The 18,626-nt window shown below is 47.5% G+C and overlaps 1 protein-coding gene across 1 annotated transcript in view; it reads left to right on the forward strand.

Annotated features, from left to right (window-relative positions):
• Positions 1–6,357: 6,357 nt before the first annotated feature.
• The window catches only part of LHFPL6 (LHFPL tetraspan subfamily member 6), a 138,232-nt gene continuing 125,963 nt past the window's right edge, over positions 6,358–18,626 (forward strand). The window contains exons 1-2 of the mRNA XM_040543243.1: positions 6,358–6,628; positions 8,341–8,900. Of these exons, the coding sequence (XP_040399177.1) occupies positions 8,516–8,900 (385 nt within the window). The 5' untranslated portion in view covers positions 6,358–6,628; positions 8,341–8,515. The remainder of the gene's footprint in view (positions 6,629–8,340; positions 8,901–18,626) is intronic.

Below are 18,626 nucleotides of genomic sequence, written 5' to 3' on the forward strand. Positions count from 1 at the left end.
TCAGCTGAAGAAACAAGATGGTTGTGAACAGGGAAGACAACTCTCACTGCATCAATCAAAGAGAAAGGATGCATTGCCTTCCTGAATTTGGAGGCAGAGAGTAAGGATTAATTCCCTGCTCATCGTTGTCTCGGCCCCATTCTGCCTCATTTTGCTCCAGATCATTAAACGTCCATGGGACGGGCAGTTATCTAATATTCAGAGCTACCACAGAGTCCTCTCATCTCAGACAAACATGTGAAAGTGGCTTACAAAATATCAAGCTTTTCTAAGGACAGCCTGTGGTGTATAGTTAAGGAAAGGATTTTTTTTTTTTTTAAAGAGTCTTCAGTTTAATGGGTAATTTCCTTTGAAAATGGTAAACTGCAAATTAAATGGCAAAAAGCAATTAATTATTGAAATGATAATATCCTTGTAAAGGTTAAGAGGTAATATAAATGAAGTTCCTGTGAGCACATTAATGGTATTACTATCTTCCCCTTTACAAGTGGCAACTGTAACGACCTAGCTAATTAGCTTTTTCATCACAAAAAGGAATATTGAAATATGTAGTTATATTGCAGAAGCACAGTCTATGACTATGCTATTTTGCTACAACAAAATATAGAGAAAACCCTTTTACATGCTGGTAAGAGCTCTTTCCGGAGCACACAGCTTTTGATGCAAGGAGGAAAAAGTGTTTTTTAATGGCATAGGATGAACAACTTGTAACGTGGAAGGAAAACACGGGCCAAAGCCAAAGATTAACAGAGATACATCCCTCTTTGGCTTGCTGCAGGTGCTCTGTGCACACAAGACTTGGCTAGAATATGTAGCTGAATAGGGGCCTGACCCTCCCCATCCACAGCAGAGTTCAGGTAGCCTGGGGTCTACAGTTGCACAGAGTGAATTTGGGTCTCACTGACTCCCTGTGCAGTATTTTTATTATATATATGTGTAGGTTATATATGCATAACACATCACTGTATATATGTATGTATGTATATGTGGATGCTATATATTGATTTTAGACAGCTTTCTAAAAGCTGAACTTGTTTCTTCCCCTGCTGTGTTTTGGAAGGGGATAAACCAGAAAGGGGGCACTGCTTGGGTTTCAATTCATAGTGCTAGCGTGACATTTTTTCCACGAATGAAGCCAAGAGAGAGTCCAGAGGTTCCAGCTTCTCAGAGGGCCTGAGAGCCGTATGAACCCCCGTGTGTGATCTGGGGCAAATGAGCTTTCACTTGTACGATGAATTGCCCTTTGTCCCCAACAAGAGGATTTTCAGCTTTCCTTTCAAACCCACCAGAAAACATTAGCCTCATCCTTGGGAATGTGATCTAATATGGTGACTTAGACGCAGGCAATTGCTGCAGCTCGGCGGGAGAGGCAGCTCAGCTCAGTCCTTCAGCAAAAGGCTGGGGGGAGGAACACGGCAACGCCTTGCATCCCGTTCACAAAGACACACAGTTTATGCAAAATATGCCAGGGAAGGCAGCCTCGCATGTTCTGCAAACGCAGCTTGTGAACCTTAGGACTGGAACAGGGTAGTTATGAATCAGATAAATTTTGTGGTGAACACAAACAAGCTCAGAACCCTGCCCCCACCTTTCCCACACCCACCCTTCCCCACCAGCAGCCTGCAAAACCGGTGACAGGAGCACCAAAACCTTTTGGGGGCAGCCATGGAGTCACCTCCCACCCAAGCAGGGACACGAGGGCACCCAGTCTCCCCGTGCTGGGAGGCTCCCCTCCCTCTACCTTTGAGGACTCAGGCACTGGCACTTTCCACCCCTGAATTCTAAATGTGATGAAAGCCAATCTCTAACTGAGGCTTTAAATTCAAAGGGAAAAAATTTGTCCCATCAGGTTGAACAAGTGGTTAAACAACCATTTCCCCAAAGATGTGCTCCCTAAAGGGCAACAAGGCACCAAGGCAGGACCTGCACTTTGTACAGTGTTGAAACAACGTCTGGGGAAGATAGACAAATTCCCTTGCTAAATAAGATGCCACGATTAAATTGCTCGCATCGGTCTATATGCACAGAGAACGGGCTGCCAGTAAATGAGTGTCTGAGAAATCGCTTGTTCACAATCCAGCCATTCCTTATTTTTCCAAGCCCACTTGGGAAGACTGGAAATTTAGGATTAAAATCACCCGTGCAGTTTTCCTGCGTCTATGCAGGACTAGGCCAATTCCCTGTTGAAGGAGGACGGGTCTGGGACCTGTCACCCCCGAGCTCCATCACCTTGGCAGAGTTTGTGAGGGCAGAGCAGGCATTTCCCCTCCTTGGCCGTGGGGCTGGTGCAGAATGAACCTCCCCAGCTTCTCCCACAGCCACCAGGCTCATTAGCAACAGGACACGAAAGAGATAATCAGGAGCTTGATTTGCTGTAGCTGCTATTTGGGAGCACCTGGTGACTTTTATGTAATACATAATAAGTAATAACGGTATAAAGATGAAACAGCATAAGGAGGGCTTATTGCACATAACGAAGGATGCTTCCCTTTCTTTCTTATTCATTGGCATGTTACTTGTAGGTGCGTCCAGAGATCATGACCGATGTTAGCAACAGGAGCAGTGTATCCAGTGAGGCAGCTGTGCTTCAGAAATGCGTCCTGTTCATGAATTTTCGGTAATGTGATCTGTAAAATTTACCACCATAACCACCATAAAAATAAATCCTAATCGTAATACAGTATTGGAAAGGAACTGGCGAGAGGATGTTTTGCCTAGAGCTAAGTTTTTAGGCCAGGATTTAGGTTCAAATGTGACAGCCCCAAATCTCTGGAGTCCACTTCCACCCACACTAGAAAACATACAATGTGTTTGATTTGGAAGAGATACCGTACAGATGTATGATGATTTAGTGACTTGAATTTATTTTCTTACGTTCCTCTGGCTGAGAAATTTGCAGGTGTTAGACTTGAGATTCTACATATTTTTCCCCCCTCATTAGTTGTTGTTTCTTTCCTACTGCTGTGCAGAATTTAAAGTAAATGTGTTAATTATCAGATGGCTCCCTGTAATACTTGTCTGCTTGGTCTGTAGTGACTATATTTGAATAATTGAGTTGACTTTCTGTTGCTCCCAGTACATAGCCTCAAGTCTGTTGTTGTGCCTACACCTTTCTTTTTCATTTAAAATCGAGTACAGACATGACCTGAAGATCCAGTTTTGTAAGATGCTCGGAACCATGTAGACGCTATCACTCTCCTATGGACCACACAAGAGAAAACCAGATGGTGGCCTGCAAAAGAAAAGCTTCTTTTTTTCCTTTTTCTTGTTAAAGACTGAAGAACAAGATGGAGTTTCACTATCTGTTTCATTTTCAGGAACATACGTACTCCCCTATGGCATTTTATATGGCGGTGGATTGTTTTACAGGATATGCTATAATGAGAGATTCTTTGGCCGAGGCTGGGATGTGTGTTAGCTGGATTGATTTAGGTGAGCTGACAGGATTTTTTCTCTCTTTATTCTGCTGCGCTGATTAGCTCCATCAGGTCTGTAGGACCCCAGATGTAACAGCAGCTTAGTCAATGGATCAGGGAGAAGAGAGATGGTAAAATCTATAAGCATATTTTCCCATCTCCCTGCTAAGGCAGTTTTCTGACAGTGTGTTCGTGGGCGTTTGATCCAGTCTGACTTCTGGTGGTTCCAGCAGTGGGAATTCCACATCTCGTGTTCCTGCCACCAACTCTGAGGCTCTCTCAAAAGAGGATTCTCTTAAATATCAAAACACCAGAACCAAATCTAAAACCAGTTGCTATTTCAGTATAGACAAGACCCTGGGGACCAGGACTTTTGTTATCGCTCAGCTCTGAGGAGGTGTCTGCTTTTGTGGCTACAAGAAAGACCGTGGGTCCAGAAGCGCCATGTAATAACCTCCTTTTTCTTTCAGACAGGTTAGATGTGTGTTGAAATATTTTGGCTTCCACAGTGAAAATACATCTAAGCACCAGGTTCCCTGAAAAGGGCAGCAAATGTTGATATAGCTGAAGCATGTTGAATTGCAAACATTAGGGAAAAAAAAAAGGAATAAGAATTTGGATGTTAACTTATACATGCAATGTGTTTAATTTGTTCCTAATCAAAACAAAACTACTTGTCTCTCTGACAGAAAATGGATGGTGAAATAAAGCTTATTTCCCCACAAGTGAGTATGCCACGCGGCCAGCTTGCGGGGGCACTCGGAGACAGTTGGCAAGATAAGATGCTCCAGGAGAGATGCAGAACGCAGTGTGCAGCCTCCATGAGGGAATGTGGAATGGCAGCAGCTCAGGGAGTGAATATAAAAGCCATATAAGGGAAGCAAATGGACTGCTGTAGAGATGCCATTAGCAAAGCAAACACTGACTTGGGGACCTTGGCATATACCATGGAAGAGATAAATTGCATGAATAAATGCAGACTTGTTTGCCTCTCCCTAGGTTTACAAAGTTAGTTTTAGCTGAGAAGCTTTACGTGTGTGAAATAGAGTTTTTGCACACTCACTGTAATGCCAAGCAGTTTCTACCCATATCTAATCCCAACACGCACCTAATTTAGATACATTTATCACTGTTTCATTCTAACCAAGGCCTTTGGCTAAAGACAGAATGTAAGACCAGGTCTTTAGACAATTGCAAACATAATAATAGTACACTATGCTCCTCTTTCTTTATACCAAGAGCACGGTTCAAATATCACAACATTAGCTTCGTACCCCTGTCATTTCCCGTGTTGGGAAAATGACCAGCAGGAGATGAAACTCCCAAGCCAAGTGCTGGCTGAAGGCACGAGAGCAGTCACTGAAGAGCACCTGCGTTCATCGGGAAGCGCACAGCTCTGTGCAAAAGTGGAGCCGAGCGCTGGTGCACTTTCGGGGCGGAGGCTTGGCACCACACAGAAAGCTGATGTGAGGGGAGGGTGCCAGCAAGGTATGCTGCAGAGCAGGCTCTGGCTCTCACCCCTGGGAAAGTCATCCTGGCGCCCTTTCACTAAGTCATCCGATGGGCACATCCCCATTCGTGTTTTGGCGTGGATCAAGGGCACACTTTCGGGGCGAGTCTCCAGATCATCCTCCCTTAACCATGTTTTGGTTTACCCTGCAGTGATGTGTACACAAAGAGGATGCTGTTCAGATGAGACTAAACAAGAAGAAAGGCTTTAGAAGGGCACCTAATGAGTCTTGAGCGCTAGAGACCCAGGTTAGAGTGAATCAGAAGAAAAACACATGAATATCCATCAGGTCTTGAGCACCAACCAGTTTGCTGCATAGATTGGGTCAGGCTGATCCGCAACACTTGCTAATACAGATGTAGGCTCTGTGGACGTAGCTGGGGGGGTAGGCATGGCTATTTTTTGGGGGTATGCCTTTATTGTCTTCCTTGTGAAGCACATCACTGCATAGCTTCCAGCACTGAACCTATATGTAACCTACTTCTTTTGTTTGAAGCACTTTTCCTTAAAGAATATGCTTGAAATGCTAGAGTGGAAAACTAGATCTTGCTATGTACTTCCCCATCCATTTTTTATCCCTTGAGAAAACACACATTTTCAGTAATGTTCTGATTTTAAGACTGCACATTACAGGGAAAAAATGGAGAATCTTTTTTTTTTTTTTTTAAAAAAAAACCAATAAAGTGGCTTTATAATTTAATTCCAAACATGACTGTTGTTACTATTAAATGGTGTAAATACAGACTGAGCACAATAAACCTCACTTCCATTTAGCATTAATAATATTAATGATCAGTACTTAAATCACACGCCATGTTCCCGGACTGTAAAAGAAACATTACCAAAGAGATTTTGCGCGTCTGGTGCCGACATAAATTAAACGTGGCATAAAATTGTCTTCTGTCTGCGGGAATTTATTCCAGCTGCAGGGAGGAGAGGAAGAAGCAGGAGGAGGAAATCTCCGTCTCCCAGCGGCTCTGCCTGCACCACCCCTCCCCAAAAGTTTCCCACTTCAGGCGGTGGGAAGGGAGTGGGGCTCCCCTCTCCGCCTGGCCCTGGCGCAGCCGGGCTGAGCTGCTTGGTACTCCGCTCACATTTGCTCTCGCTGGAGCCCAGCTCCCAAAACTGTTGCGATCAAAACGCTGGATCAGCAGCAGCTCGCACGCACGCCATCGGGAGATTTCCCCATTTTTTTCCCCCATCTGAGGGCTGCGGCCTCCCCTTTTTAACACCCTCCCACCCCTCCGGCTTTTTCCCCCTCGCCCCCCGGCTCCAGCGCCCCGCACACCCCGCGGGCAGCCGGGGGAGGGCTGGGGGAGCTGGGACCCTCCCGGGCCGGCCCCGCGGAGCCGGGACCCCCCAGCTCCGCCCGGGGAGGGCTCGGGGAGGCTCCCCCCGACCCCTCGCCCCCGGCCCCGACCGCGGCGGGTCCCGCCCGGGGAGGCGGCGGCGGGGGAAGTGGGAGGAGAGGCGGCGGAGCGCCTTGCCTCCCGAGGCATCAGACGTGGGGAAAGGGAGGGGAGAGAGGCAGAGAAAGAGAGAAACGCGCCGAGGAAGGCAGGGAAGGACTGGGGAGGCCGGGCTGGGGAGGGTCCCGGTCCCTCCCGTGTCCGGAGGACCAAGGGAACAGTCGCTTGGGGCGGCCACCCCCGCGCCACCACCCCCGGCTGGGCGCCCATGTGCTGCCGGCACCGGCCTGCGAGTAAGTACCCGGCTGCCCCCGGAGCCCCGGGACCCCCTTCCCTCCCTCTCCCCCGCCTTCCTTTCCCTTCCCTTCCCCGCAGCGACACCCGGCTGCATCCCCTCCCCGTCCCAGCGGACCCCCCGGGCCCCCTTCCCCTCCTGCCCTCCCAACCCCACACCTTCCCGCATCCCTTCCCCTCCTCTCCCCCCCTCTTTCCCGGATCTCCCAGCCGCTCCGGACCTCTCTCCCCTCCCCGCTCCCCTCTCCGTCCTCCTGCTCCCCCCGGACCCCCCCGCAGCCCTGCCAGCCCCTCGGCCCCCGCCCGCCCCGCAGCCTGCCTTCCCCTCGCATCACCCCGGCGAGTTTCGCTTCCCGGCCCCCGCCTTCCCTCGGGGCCCCCCCCAGCTCTCCGCCGCCCCCTCCTGCTCTAGGGCCGGGGTTTTGGGGCCAAATTGGCGAGTCCCGCTCCCCAGAGAGAGTCCCGGGTGTTGGCTGGCAGCCCGCGGGCGGTGGGGGGTCCTGCTGGATTTGTAGGGTCCTGCTGGATTTGTAGGGTCCTGCCCCTGGAAGCCTCCATGTTGTCCCCTATTTCCAGCCGTGCCTCTTCTGCCGGTTGGGGGAACGCTTTCCCTGAGTGCCGTGACCCACTTTGCCGTAGCCGCTTGGTGCCACGCCAAGGCACGGGCGGATCCTTCCCCGAGAAGATGCCTCTGGAGGGATGGGGGCAGCCCATGTCCTCCGCCAAGTTTCTGTCCCTCGGGGTTTGGGGCTTTTGCAGGTTGGGAGGCATTTCTGCAGATGGGCTACGTCTGCGAGGAGGTAGGCGTGTGCTTCTTGCGAAGCGGCACAGGCCTTTTCCAACGTTAGGGTAAAGATTTCTTTTTTGCAGTGTTGTAAAAGTAAACAAAACTTCTGTGCGGTGCACATGCTTAATTTCACTTCCAGACTCTTTCCCTACATTCCCTCCTTGTGCAGAAGTAGTTTTAATTTTATTGCCGGCACATTAATTGCGTTCACTGGTTGGCGTCTAATCATGCTTAGAAAAAAAGCCCCTGTAAATAGCTATCAGGATTAGTTTGGCAGCAACGGTGAGAGATGATCATAAATTTACAAATGCGGTAGGAGCAATGATCCAGCATGGATTGAACAAGAAATGTGCCCCCAGCCTCTGGGAAGCAGCGTTTCTGCGACAGCCAAAAGCGCTCGGTCATGCTGGTACAGAGCTCGGAGGCTGGGAATTTTCTGAGGAGGAAGCAGAGGAGTTAAAGGTCCTGGCTTTGGGCTGGGAAGAGGCAAAGAAGAGGAGGCTTTGTGTTAGTGAGGTTTTCTGCTGCCACAGGGGTCCGGGCTTGAAAAGCCGCGGACGGTTTCGCACTGAAGCTGCAGGGCCCCATCTAAAGTACATTCCCCAGGTGTCGCAGGAGGAAGGATAACAACCAAGACCTCACCCGGGAAAGATGAAGATGTACGGGGGCGAGAAGTGAACAGGGAAGTAGGTAGGGAAGCCCTGGCAGTGGCTGCACAGCCTGCACGGCCGCGCCGCCTCCTGTCACTGTCCCCACAGCCGCCGGCAGCGGTGCTAGTGGCCGCTCGCAAGGATGGGACAGAGGTGTGCGATGTCTTCATGAAAAGTGCTGCAGGAAGAAATGCTCTGGCAGATAAACGTTGATTTTCCCTAATCTCAATGTTTCTGAACTTGCCTTTTTCTCCTTTTTTTGTTATTTCATCAGGGACCTTTGTCTTCATGATGGGAGGAAACATCCCCCTCGCTGTTAGGATCCGGGCTTCTCCCAGCGCAAGGATTTGTCAAGGCTGAGAGACTCTGGATTATCCCCCAACCTCCTCTAAAACACACAGGGGCTTTCCTGTCCCCCCATCGTGAGGGGCCTCTGCGCGCACGCAAAGATGGCCTCCAGCCTCACCTGCACCGGCGTGGTCTGGGCCTTCCTCTCCTTCCTTTGTGCTGCGGCCTCCTGCGTGGGCTTCTTCATGCCCTACTGGCTCTTGGGGTCCCAGCTGGAGAAGTCTGTTTCCTTCGGCACTTTCCGGAGGTGTTCCTACCCCGTGCGGGACGAGAGCCGCCAGACGACCGTGATGGTGGAGCAGTGCGGCCGCTACGCCTCCTTCCAGGCCATCCCGAGTGCCGAGTGGAGGATCTGCACGGTGGTGACGGGCCTGGGCTGCGGGCTGCTCCTCTTGGTGGCCCTGACGGCCCTCATGGGCTGCTGCGTGTCCGAGCTCATCTCCAGGACCGTGGGCAGGGTGGCAGGAGGCATCCAGTTCCTGGGGGGTAAGTGCTGCCTGCTCGTGTGGGGCCGGGGGCGTCTTCAGGCTGCAGGTGTCCACGTGCGGTGCGCTGGGGAGAGGAGGGAGTGATGCAAACTTTCCGCTAGTGAGGGAGACCACTTGGCTCCCTTGACCATTGAGCTGGTTGCCTGGATGGCTTGAATGTGGCCTAAAGGCTTGGTCACCTGTGGTCGCTCTCTTGCGCTTAAATCCCTGCTCGGTTGTTGTATGACCTTTGAGACTTGCACGACAGGTTCAGCGTGCTGAGTGCAGCTCTTTGTGCCAAAGACCGACTAACATGGGCCAGTGTCTTCGAGGAGGTTTGGCATGCTCGCAGCAGAGCTCAGCTCAGGTGGTGGCACCTGGAGGAGCATGGGGGCTGCAGAGCCCTGCAAAGCATTGCAGAGTAGAGGCTGTGTGACTGTGAGGACAGCCCTGGCTCTCCTCCTTCTCCTTCCCACTCCTGTCACCAACAGCTCCCTCCGCCATCTGGCAACAAGTCTGTGGCCCCCTTTGGAAGCGCGGGACCTTTATCCCTCGTAGATGTGGCCCACGAGCTCCCAGGAGGAGCCCTGCCAGGTCCACGCTGCCTGGTGGGGCATGGGGTTTGTGTAGCCTGTGGTCTAGACAGTGCGTGGGAGAATTACCTCCCCTCCTTTTTTTAGCCTGCGAACTCCACGGCCTTAGCTGTGGAGTGTTTGAAGGGTACGAGACAATAAGCAGGATCCTCCAGTGTGTTTTTTATAGGGCTGTTTTCCGAGTAAATCATCACTCTCCTGTCATCACTGACACGCGTCTCGGTGGCACTCACTGTCACCTTGTGCTGCTCGGCGTGTGCTCGCCCCCGTAAGGGGATGAGTTTCTCTGCCCAGGCGCCAGCATTTGGGATGTCCCGCTGGGTCTGCTCCCAGCTCAGGGGGTTTCTGCCCCTCTGCCCCACAAACTGGGATGCACCCATACAGGGCAGTACATGCACATCGCCAGCATGCAGCCGGGAGGAGGCACAAGATGAAAACGGTGTGGCTCGGGGGACACAGCCGAGGCTCTGGAAGGGACCCGTGCCAAGCCCTCAGCCAGGCCATGTTGGCACGGCTCTCTCCTGGCTGCCAGGAGCCCTGGCTCTGACTTTTTGAGCATTTTCCGCGCTTTACAGCAAACTGCCCCTGTCACTTCACCCTTCCCTCGGTGCTGCATTCCTGTGTTTAATCTGGCTGACAATTGGAAAACGCAGCAGCTGCTTGAGAGTTAACTCTGCTGGAAGCTGCTGCTTCGTGAAGGCTGCTCCATTATAAAACTCCGGTCGGGCAGCCGGGGGGTGGAGAGGATTTTCGATTCAGTGACGCTCTGCAAGTCCACTCGGTCTGGCTGTTTTCACCGAGAGCCATCACAGGCTCTGCTTGTGCTTTAACCGCCCCCCTCCTTCCAATTGCTGCCTCTGCTCATCTGGTTTTAATCTGCGTTTGGTGGTGCTGCGTGCCTGGGTCTGGTTACAGCCACCTTGGTGAAAGATGACAGCCCAGGGGGTGGCCGGACAAACGGGCAGGGGACGCGGGAGGTGTGGGGAAACCTGTGCCCATGGTGTGGACTGAAGGTGTGCACCCTTCTGCCAGGCAGGATGCTCAAAGAGGACTCTTCAGACCATGCCATGACTGCTCCTGGAGCTTGCCCCAGGAGCATCAGCACAGCACAGCATCCTTTCCGTCCAGGAAGGGTGTGAGCATGTAGCGCTTATCCTCAGTTGGTGACAATTCAAAGGTCCGTGAGCCTGTGATAGGAAATGAAAATTGCCAACAACTTTATTCACAGATCAGAAATTATTTACACAGCATGTCCAATTTTCCCCTCTGCTGGGTTTTATGGTTGTCTCTCATTTCGCCCAGCGCTGCTGGAAATGTGTAAGAAATGAACAAAGTGAGAACCCGTCATTTCTTAACCTGCTTAAAAACTGACTGTGGGGTCATCAGGGAGAGAGGCCAGGTGGTGCAAGCAATAATTTGGCTGAATTGAAGGCACAGATTAGGGTAAAGTTCAGATCCTTACATCCTTCATCAGATCTTTAGCTGCCATCAGTCAGCATAGCTTCATTGCTTAAATGACATGACAACATTTATCCAGATGTTGAAATGAGGCTCTGTAATTATTAGGTTGTTTTAAATCAAGATAGTCGTGAGCTGTTCAGATTATTTGCTATCTAGGAATGCCAGGTCTTTGTTCCCTGTGTAACCATTATAGATTTAGTTATATACCATGGGGTGTGCTTTGACTGTGGCTCAGTGGCACTTTTGTGATTGTCACTTTAATTGGCCTCCAGCTGGAGATCTAACCAAATAAAACCCTCACAAATATTTTTCTTGGGGGTAAAAGAACCCCCTGCCATCTTTATTGTGAAGAAAAAGCCTGCGGAAAAATAAGCAGTGTACTGAGAGATGCTATTAATTCATCCTCTGTGCCTTTCTCTGCATTGGGCAAGGAGATGGGGAGGCAGTTTCACTTTCTGTTTCTTCTCATCTGAGTCACCTGCACCAACAGGATTGCTGCTTTCAGTGGCAGAGGATGGGTGTCTGAATAAACTGTTTTGTTCTTGAACTTAGAAACCAGCATAGTCGTGCTCAGTGTAGCTGGTTTAAAGTTTTAATGATGTTCTGTTAGTCTGGGATCTAAATAATTTTCTCAGCATGATTTAAGAACATGGACTTGATGAAGAACTTAGCCAATTGACAGTGGCATATTACAGGAGGCCCGTGGGTGGGTGAGATGGAGACTGCCCTGCAGCTGTGGTGGGCCAGAGCACCAGGGCTGCTAAAACTAACTTAATCCAATACTGGAGACATGTTTACTGCTGTGAAGAGGTGGCAGGGAGGTGTAATTGCCAGAGGTGGTAAGCAAACAGCCTGATCCTCTTCTTCCAGCAGGGCAAAGGAGGTGTAACTCCAAGTAGGTCAGTGGAATAGCACCTGTACAGAAGTAGTGCGAGCTAAGCGGTGCCAAGGTTTTACAGCTGGGATTTCCCCCAGTTGTATGTGGCAACTCATGCGAGTGAATTATTCATGAGTGCTTATACCATAAATCTGCTGTTATAAAAAATTGAGTGGCAGAGCCTGCAGGAAACTGCAGATCTGTGCAGTCAGAAGAGCTCTTTAGATACTGGTTGTTTTTACGTACTTAGCCTGTGTGTGCTATTTCAGATAATCCCGGCTACAGAGCATAAGTATATTTTAAGACGACTCTGGGATGCGCTGAGTCTATGTTTCTAATAGAAAGGTTGCATCACGGACTTTTCCTCCCATTTGCAATTATAGAAACCACTTCCTTTCCCATGGATGATCACGTGGCAGCTCTGTAGCCATTGCAGCAATTGCTTACATGAAAAACAGTGCTATTTTGAGCCTCTTCCAAGGCAAAAACGTGGTAGTGGGCGATGAGAAGCAGCCAACACACCCCAACGCTGGCCATTTCTTCAGTGGCTGTCAGTGGCCTGCAGTTTATGGTCTGCAAACTGCTGCTGCAGTATCTCAGCAGCATGCTTCGTGAACATTGCTGCTGAAGTGCTTCGAAGAGCTGACAACGGAGGTGAAAGTTATGCTGTCTGTAACCTCTTGAGGGCACAGTTATGTAGATGGATACAGTCTTCACTGATAGCAGTAAGTGCAGTGTTTCCAGCTGGTTTCCTTTGAGTGTTTGGAAGATAGAGAGATATGTAATCTAGCTATAACAGATTGCAGGGATGCATCTTTGACCATAACTATTGAGGGCATGACAGCAGGAAGTGAAGTTTAACAAATCTATGGCAAATTGGAGTCTGTAATTATTGATCTTCTTTTCATTGTGTGTTGGCAAGTCAATTCCACTTAAGTGAGGAGACTAGAAATTTGCGGGCAGGTAACTCTGATATGACATACTAATTTGGTGAATAGCTTCACTCTGTGAATGCAGAGCAATGATTTTAAGAACATAATGAACTGAAAGGTTAGCCAGTTTTATGTGAGGCAGTGGATCAAAAGACGCAAGCGTTGCAAGGATGGTCAATTTAAAGAGCGTTACGCTGGCAAGGTGAAGTTTTTCATTAAAACGGTCAGCGCGCAGGAATTATGGCTGAAATCCGCACTTGCTCAGGGTTCCCTTTAGCTCTGTAGGACAGCTAAGCCAAGCTCAGGGGGGTAGGAATCCAAGGGGACAGAGCATGAAATAACCTCCTGACTTGGAGACCTCTCTGAATCTGACACTTTGATTCTGAGTGACATGTGAGAAGCGAGCACTCTCTGTAATTGTGGGCAGCCATGTGGCTCGCACTGTCATCTTTAGTGCTCATCACTCACTGTTTGTACCCAAGAAATGCACAAGTTTTGCTGCTCCTTTTAGTAAAGAGGAAAGTTTTCAGCACCACTTTCTCTTCCTCTCCTTATTTCTCTGTCTTGTTTCCCTCGTGTCTCATGGGAGTGCTAAAACTCCTGAAACAATGGTCCTTTAATTGCCGGTTAGAAAATACGGAGAGCTCTTAAGTGGGCAGTGGTAAAAGGAGCATTTAGTTGGAGAAGAGGATGCAGAGCTTAGCAACTTCTGATTTTGTCTCAGAAAACATGTGGCCTTCTGGGAAAAGTTCCCAGCGCCATACAAAATTGCTCCAGAATCCTTCTCCAAGTGTCCCATGCCAATAGTGGCCATAGCTGTTTCCATCACCCGTAGCCTGCTCAGGAATAGTTTTTGCCGGTTATGGAGTTATGAATAATAACTAGTGCTCCATCAAGAGAGAATATTGAGTGTGTGAACTGCAAACTCATTTGCAGTTCTTCCAAGCCTATCTCATCCATTTCCTCCATCTATACATGTTCCCCCAAACTCCTCCTGAAATTTGCACCTGAAAAAAATAAAAACAGCCATAACAACACACAAAAAGAGCTTTTTAGTTCTTATATCCTCTTTAGCTTACAATATTTTTCAAGGGGTAACTTCCGGGGAGAGGCTAGGGAGTGGTATCTGTTTCTATCCAACACCAAGCACTCTTCTTCCCCTGCAAGTTAGCCGCTCACGGCTGTTTTGCCACATCTCCTCTCTTTCCTCTTGTCAGATGTAAAGCTTCAGTGACTTTGCTCATGTAGACGTGACAGGGCAATCCTCATCCTAGACAAAGACAAACTGCCTGCTAAGTATTAATCCAATGTATTCATGCACCTATACAGGCACTGCAAGAGGGGCATATTAAAGGAACAGATGCCTCACCAGGAGGTAACAGAAGAAGAGCATACAAGGAACAGGGCACCATTAAATGTGGCTTGTGAGTGATTATATGTCATGTCATAGCCTTGTAGATTCAGCAGTAATAAGGTCAGCAGAGAGCACTGTGACTATTTAGACTGAGGTCTGCTGTAGCACAGGTCATAGGACAGCCTTCATATAATTCCTGTTTAAACAAGAGTATATCTCTGAGAGGAAAAAAAACCCACAGACACACACACAAAAATAGCCAAAAAACTTCTCCTTCTAGTCTGAATTTAATTACTTACAGAAAAGCAGGATCTTCATAAGTTGTTCCAGTGGAGAATTACCCTGACTGCTTTTCCTCCAGATCATTAATGCAAATATTAAGAAGTGTAGCACCAAGAATAGATCACTGCAAAATCACATTCACTTAAGGATCATTACAATTATTATTTTTTTCAAGATCCATCAGTTAGTTTGCTTTTAATCCCTTTAAACTGTGCTATGCTGTGCTTTCTTTACCAAAACCGGTATAAAAGCAGCTTCATAGCTGATGTGTTTCACACCAGCTATCACTCCATTTTTCTACAGGTATCCCCCAAGAGATTAAGTGCAGTGTATAGTTTTGCATCTTCATCCCTTTTTAGCTTGACTGTGCTTCACTTTGACTTGCTGAACTGCATTCTGTGACTGCTAATGCTGATGCTCAGTATTTGCTTCCCAGCATTACAAGGTGCCTTCATATACTGTGATACAGCGCAGAGTCAAATTCTTGGATTTGGGTTTGGAGTCCAGCTGAGTAAGGCACGGAAGTGTTTGGGAAGACGTTCAGAACAAGGGAATTTAGAAGGTGATGTTATCTTTAGCAGATTTTGTAGCATATGTTCTATTGAAGATTAGCCAGCTCTCTCTCTGCTGTAGTCAGACAGAAAAGAGGAGTTAAAATACGAGACAAATTCAGGACCAAAGCTGAACTGATGCAATATATGTCCTCTGTTGCTCTTGGCTTATAAATGACATTACTTAAGAGTTTTACTCACTTAATCGGCTGTAGCCTGTATTGCTTGAATCTTTCATCTGTGCATGGGCCACCAAATCTGACTAGAGGAGAATCAAAGTTAGCAGGTACTTGTATACAGTGCGTTTACAAAAACACGCGGACTGACATTCAGTATATTCTCAAGAGACAATCCCCTTTCCCGTAACTGCCTTCACCTTGGTTCAGTCCTCTGTGGAGCCCTGCTAAAGGCTGCTTCCCTGCCAGATCTACCAGCACAGCTCTTTGTGCAATTGTTCCCCAAGGAGTTCGACTGAAGGAGACCTGAGTTAGCGAAGATTTCCTATTGAAGCTAACACCAACCATTTTAATGGAGCAGGTTAGCAAGCAAGAATCAGTAATAAACATTACTGGGCACAAAGTGCAGAATCAGAGGACATCCCTGCCAGCAAGGTCACGAGCAGCACAGAGCAAGTAGTGAGTTGTAATGCTTTTGGAATATCGGAGATGCAACTTGAAGAAGAAAAAAGATGCTGAGAGTAGCCTTCATACTTAGGTCTTTGTTCTTTTCTGTCACCAGCCAGTTGAGATATCTTGACTCTTCTGTTTTTTTTCAAAATCTTGCTAAAAAAGTGGCAAGACCCTTATCAGCTGCAAATTTTCATATGTCCTTTGAAGTCAATGACACTTAGTACAAATCATGTCAATATTTCTGTCTTAGAGGTAAGATTATTTGTTTGCTACATTACTTTAAAATGGGTGAGGTTCCAAGGCTGAGTTTCTTCTCAAAAAACTACCCAAGTGAATTAGCTTGTTTATAGTGAATTATGCACCCCAAACAGGCCTTCTTTTTATTTTTTTTTTCCCAATTATTTCAATTAATTCACTCCTAATACAATTTTCAGCTAAATACAGGGGAAAGAAACATGCCAAGTTTCAGCCTGGAGCAAGTTAGATTTTAGATGCCTTGAAAGCACATTTAAAATGGAAATGCTGATGTATTAGGAAAAAATAAAAGATGCTGCTAAAATATTGGAAAGAGTCACTTTACTTCTCTTGGCTTTCCTATTGATGTTGAATAAAAAAGTGATGTTTTGAATATTGTTGCAGCTGTGTTGGGTTAAAGTAGATTTTTGCATTAAGGACAGAATTTTTGATCTAAAGAAGTCCTGGAGTGCTTTTTTATTTATCTTCAGAATAAAGTTCAGGCTTCTTGATTTTTTTTTTTCTTTTTGTCCTCTTTCATTAGAAAGGAACAATGATGCTCAGCACTTCTGTGATGCTCTTCATTTCAAAGGGCTTTGCTTGCGTAACCTAGTGAAACTTCAGGAAATGTGAGGCAGGGGAGCAAATAATCTATTTTGCTGGTGCAGTCAAAGTAAACTCAGACTTATTTCACTTCAGATCCTCTGCATTTGTGTTGATTAGAGCAAAATCGGGGGGGGGGGGGGGGGAGGGGAGAATATATATGTACCGCCTAAACTTCACCCACAGCCACGAGCCTTGTGGTGGCCATCATTTTGCCTGTCTCCCTGTTCAAGGATTTCCTTTGTCTCTCTGAGATATCTTTGTTGACTTTAGAGATGTGAAGCTTTCTCTGTTGCTCAAGTCTAAGGCCCGAAGTGGCATTCAGACCATATGGAGGTAGCCTTAACTTTCAGAGGACCAAGAAGGGCAACCTCTCCTCAGTTTTGGGATGACTCTGCCACCACAAGACATTGCCGGTTGGAGAGGCAATATTGCTTTTGACAAATCTCTTCTAGCAGCTGCCCTGTGTCTTCTCAGGCATGAGAAATTGGGCATGGTCAATGCACGCTGACAATGCTGGTGGTATGGCTGACTCACTAGGCTTGATTAGATCTCATTTACATTGTTTGTTCTACTGTCAGTCCCCTGATGTCACAGGTATCTCTGAGAACAGCCACAGACTTTTTCCCCCTCTGGATTGGCCTTCCTCTCTAAGGAAAACCTTAGAGCCTGGTCTGTTGAAATCAGCAACAATATTCCTCCATGGGAACCAGGGCAGGGCAGGACCAGGAGCTCAGTGCTGATGCTACTCATTGCGCTAGTGGGATTTGGAGGAGGTTGGTGTTGTGTAGCAATGCAGAGAACTTCTTGGGATGCCAGATCCTACCTAATTCTCTGGATACTAAATAGTAATTGCATCAAGAATAATGCATAAAAAACAAACAAAAAACCCTCCGTCTTTTTAGAGGGTTGCTGCACCATGAACTGAGTCCATCTGTTTCTGCATAAGCCTGATAAACCCCAATCTTTCATGAAGACTGACTGCTCTGAATTCATTTGTAGGTGAAATTTGTAGGCTAACAGACTTTTAAGTGAGTTTGGCAGTAGTTGGAAGGAAAATAAAGAAAATGTTAATGAAAGAAAACCTAAACAATTAGAACCTATTACAAATTGTTGTTATTTTTATCTTTTAACTTGATCCAAAAAGCTCCAGAGAGAATGAAGCAGAAAATGCAGTGTTCTGACGAACACCGTATCATTTCTGTAGTAATGTAAAGATTTCATCCTTCCCTTTGCAATCTGACAGTTCAGTTGTCTCGCATTGTCTCCCAATAAAGATGCCTTTGTAATATAAAGTGAAATTGTTGATTTGAGAAGAATGGTTTTCTAATAAACGCGCAGGGTTATGAAGCTTGTCCCTTGCATTGAGGAGAAAGGATTTGAGATCCGTGAATGATCAATCTGAAATAACAAAAGCTGCTTCTGAAATACAGCGCCCTGTGAACGGATATGGAACCCACGAGCACAGTGGAGTGTAAGAAATAGCCCTAAGGCCTCTTAAGAGTGCTTCATGACTTCTTCACAAGTTGGAGCTTTCGTCTGAGTCTGCAGCTAACTGAAGGCCTATTTATGAATGCATTACAAAAATCAGAATAAACTTGATATTCAGAGCATCACGAGCAATTCAGGTCAGGCACAATACAACTGAATGCCAATTATTGGAATGGATTACCAGGACATGTTAAAAAGCACTTAGCTTCACAAATATATAGAAACTGGGGTAGTGTGATGTTAGGGGATCTTTCTGAGTGCACGTGTAAGAGTCTTTGGATTTTGTTTTGAGCTTTGCCTTGGCTTGGCCCAGATGCTGCTGTATGACTACAACTTCATCTGTCCTTTGGAGATTTGTACGTCTGCCTGACAAGTTTGTACAAACACCTTCAGTCATACGGTGTTGCTGCTGTCGTTCTGGTGGTGGTTGTCGTAATGTAGGCGGTTCTAGAAACTCGTCGTGCAGAGCACTAGGGGAGGAGAGACAGCTGCTACTGCAAAGAAATCGGAAACAAAGTCAGGCCGGGAAACTGGGGGCACTTTGAGTTCACGACATTTTTAAATACCTTCAGACATACGTATCGTGTGCTTCTGCTGAGATGCAGAGGGGTTTTCAGGTGCTGTATGGGTTGCATGCAGGAAAATACAAAACTTCAGACCTGGCCTGTGCTGTCCAGCATCTACTGCCTGCTCCCTCCTCTCCTTGTGCTTTAGCTTTCAAGGAATTCCATTCATTTT

This window comes from Cygnus olor, chromosome 1, assembly GCF_009769625.2.
Source record: "Cygnus olor isolate bCygOlo1 chromosome 1, bCygOlo1.pri.v2, whole genome shotgun sequence".
Classification (NCBI taxonomy): domain Eukaryota; kingdom Metazoa; phylum Chordata; class Aves; order Anseriformes; family Anatidae; genus Cygnus; species Cygnus olor.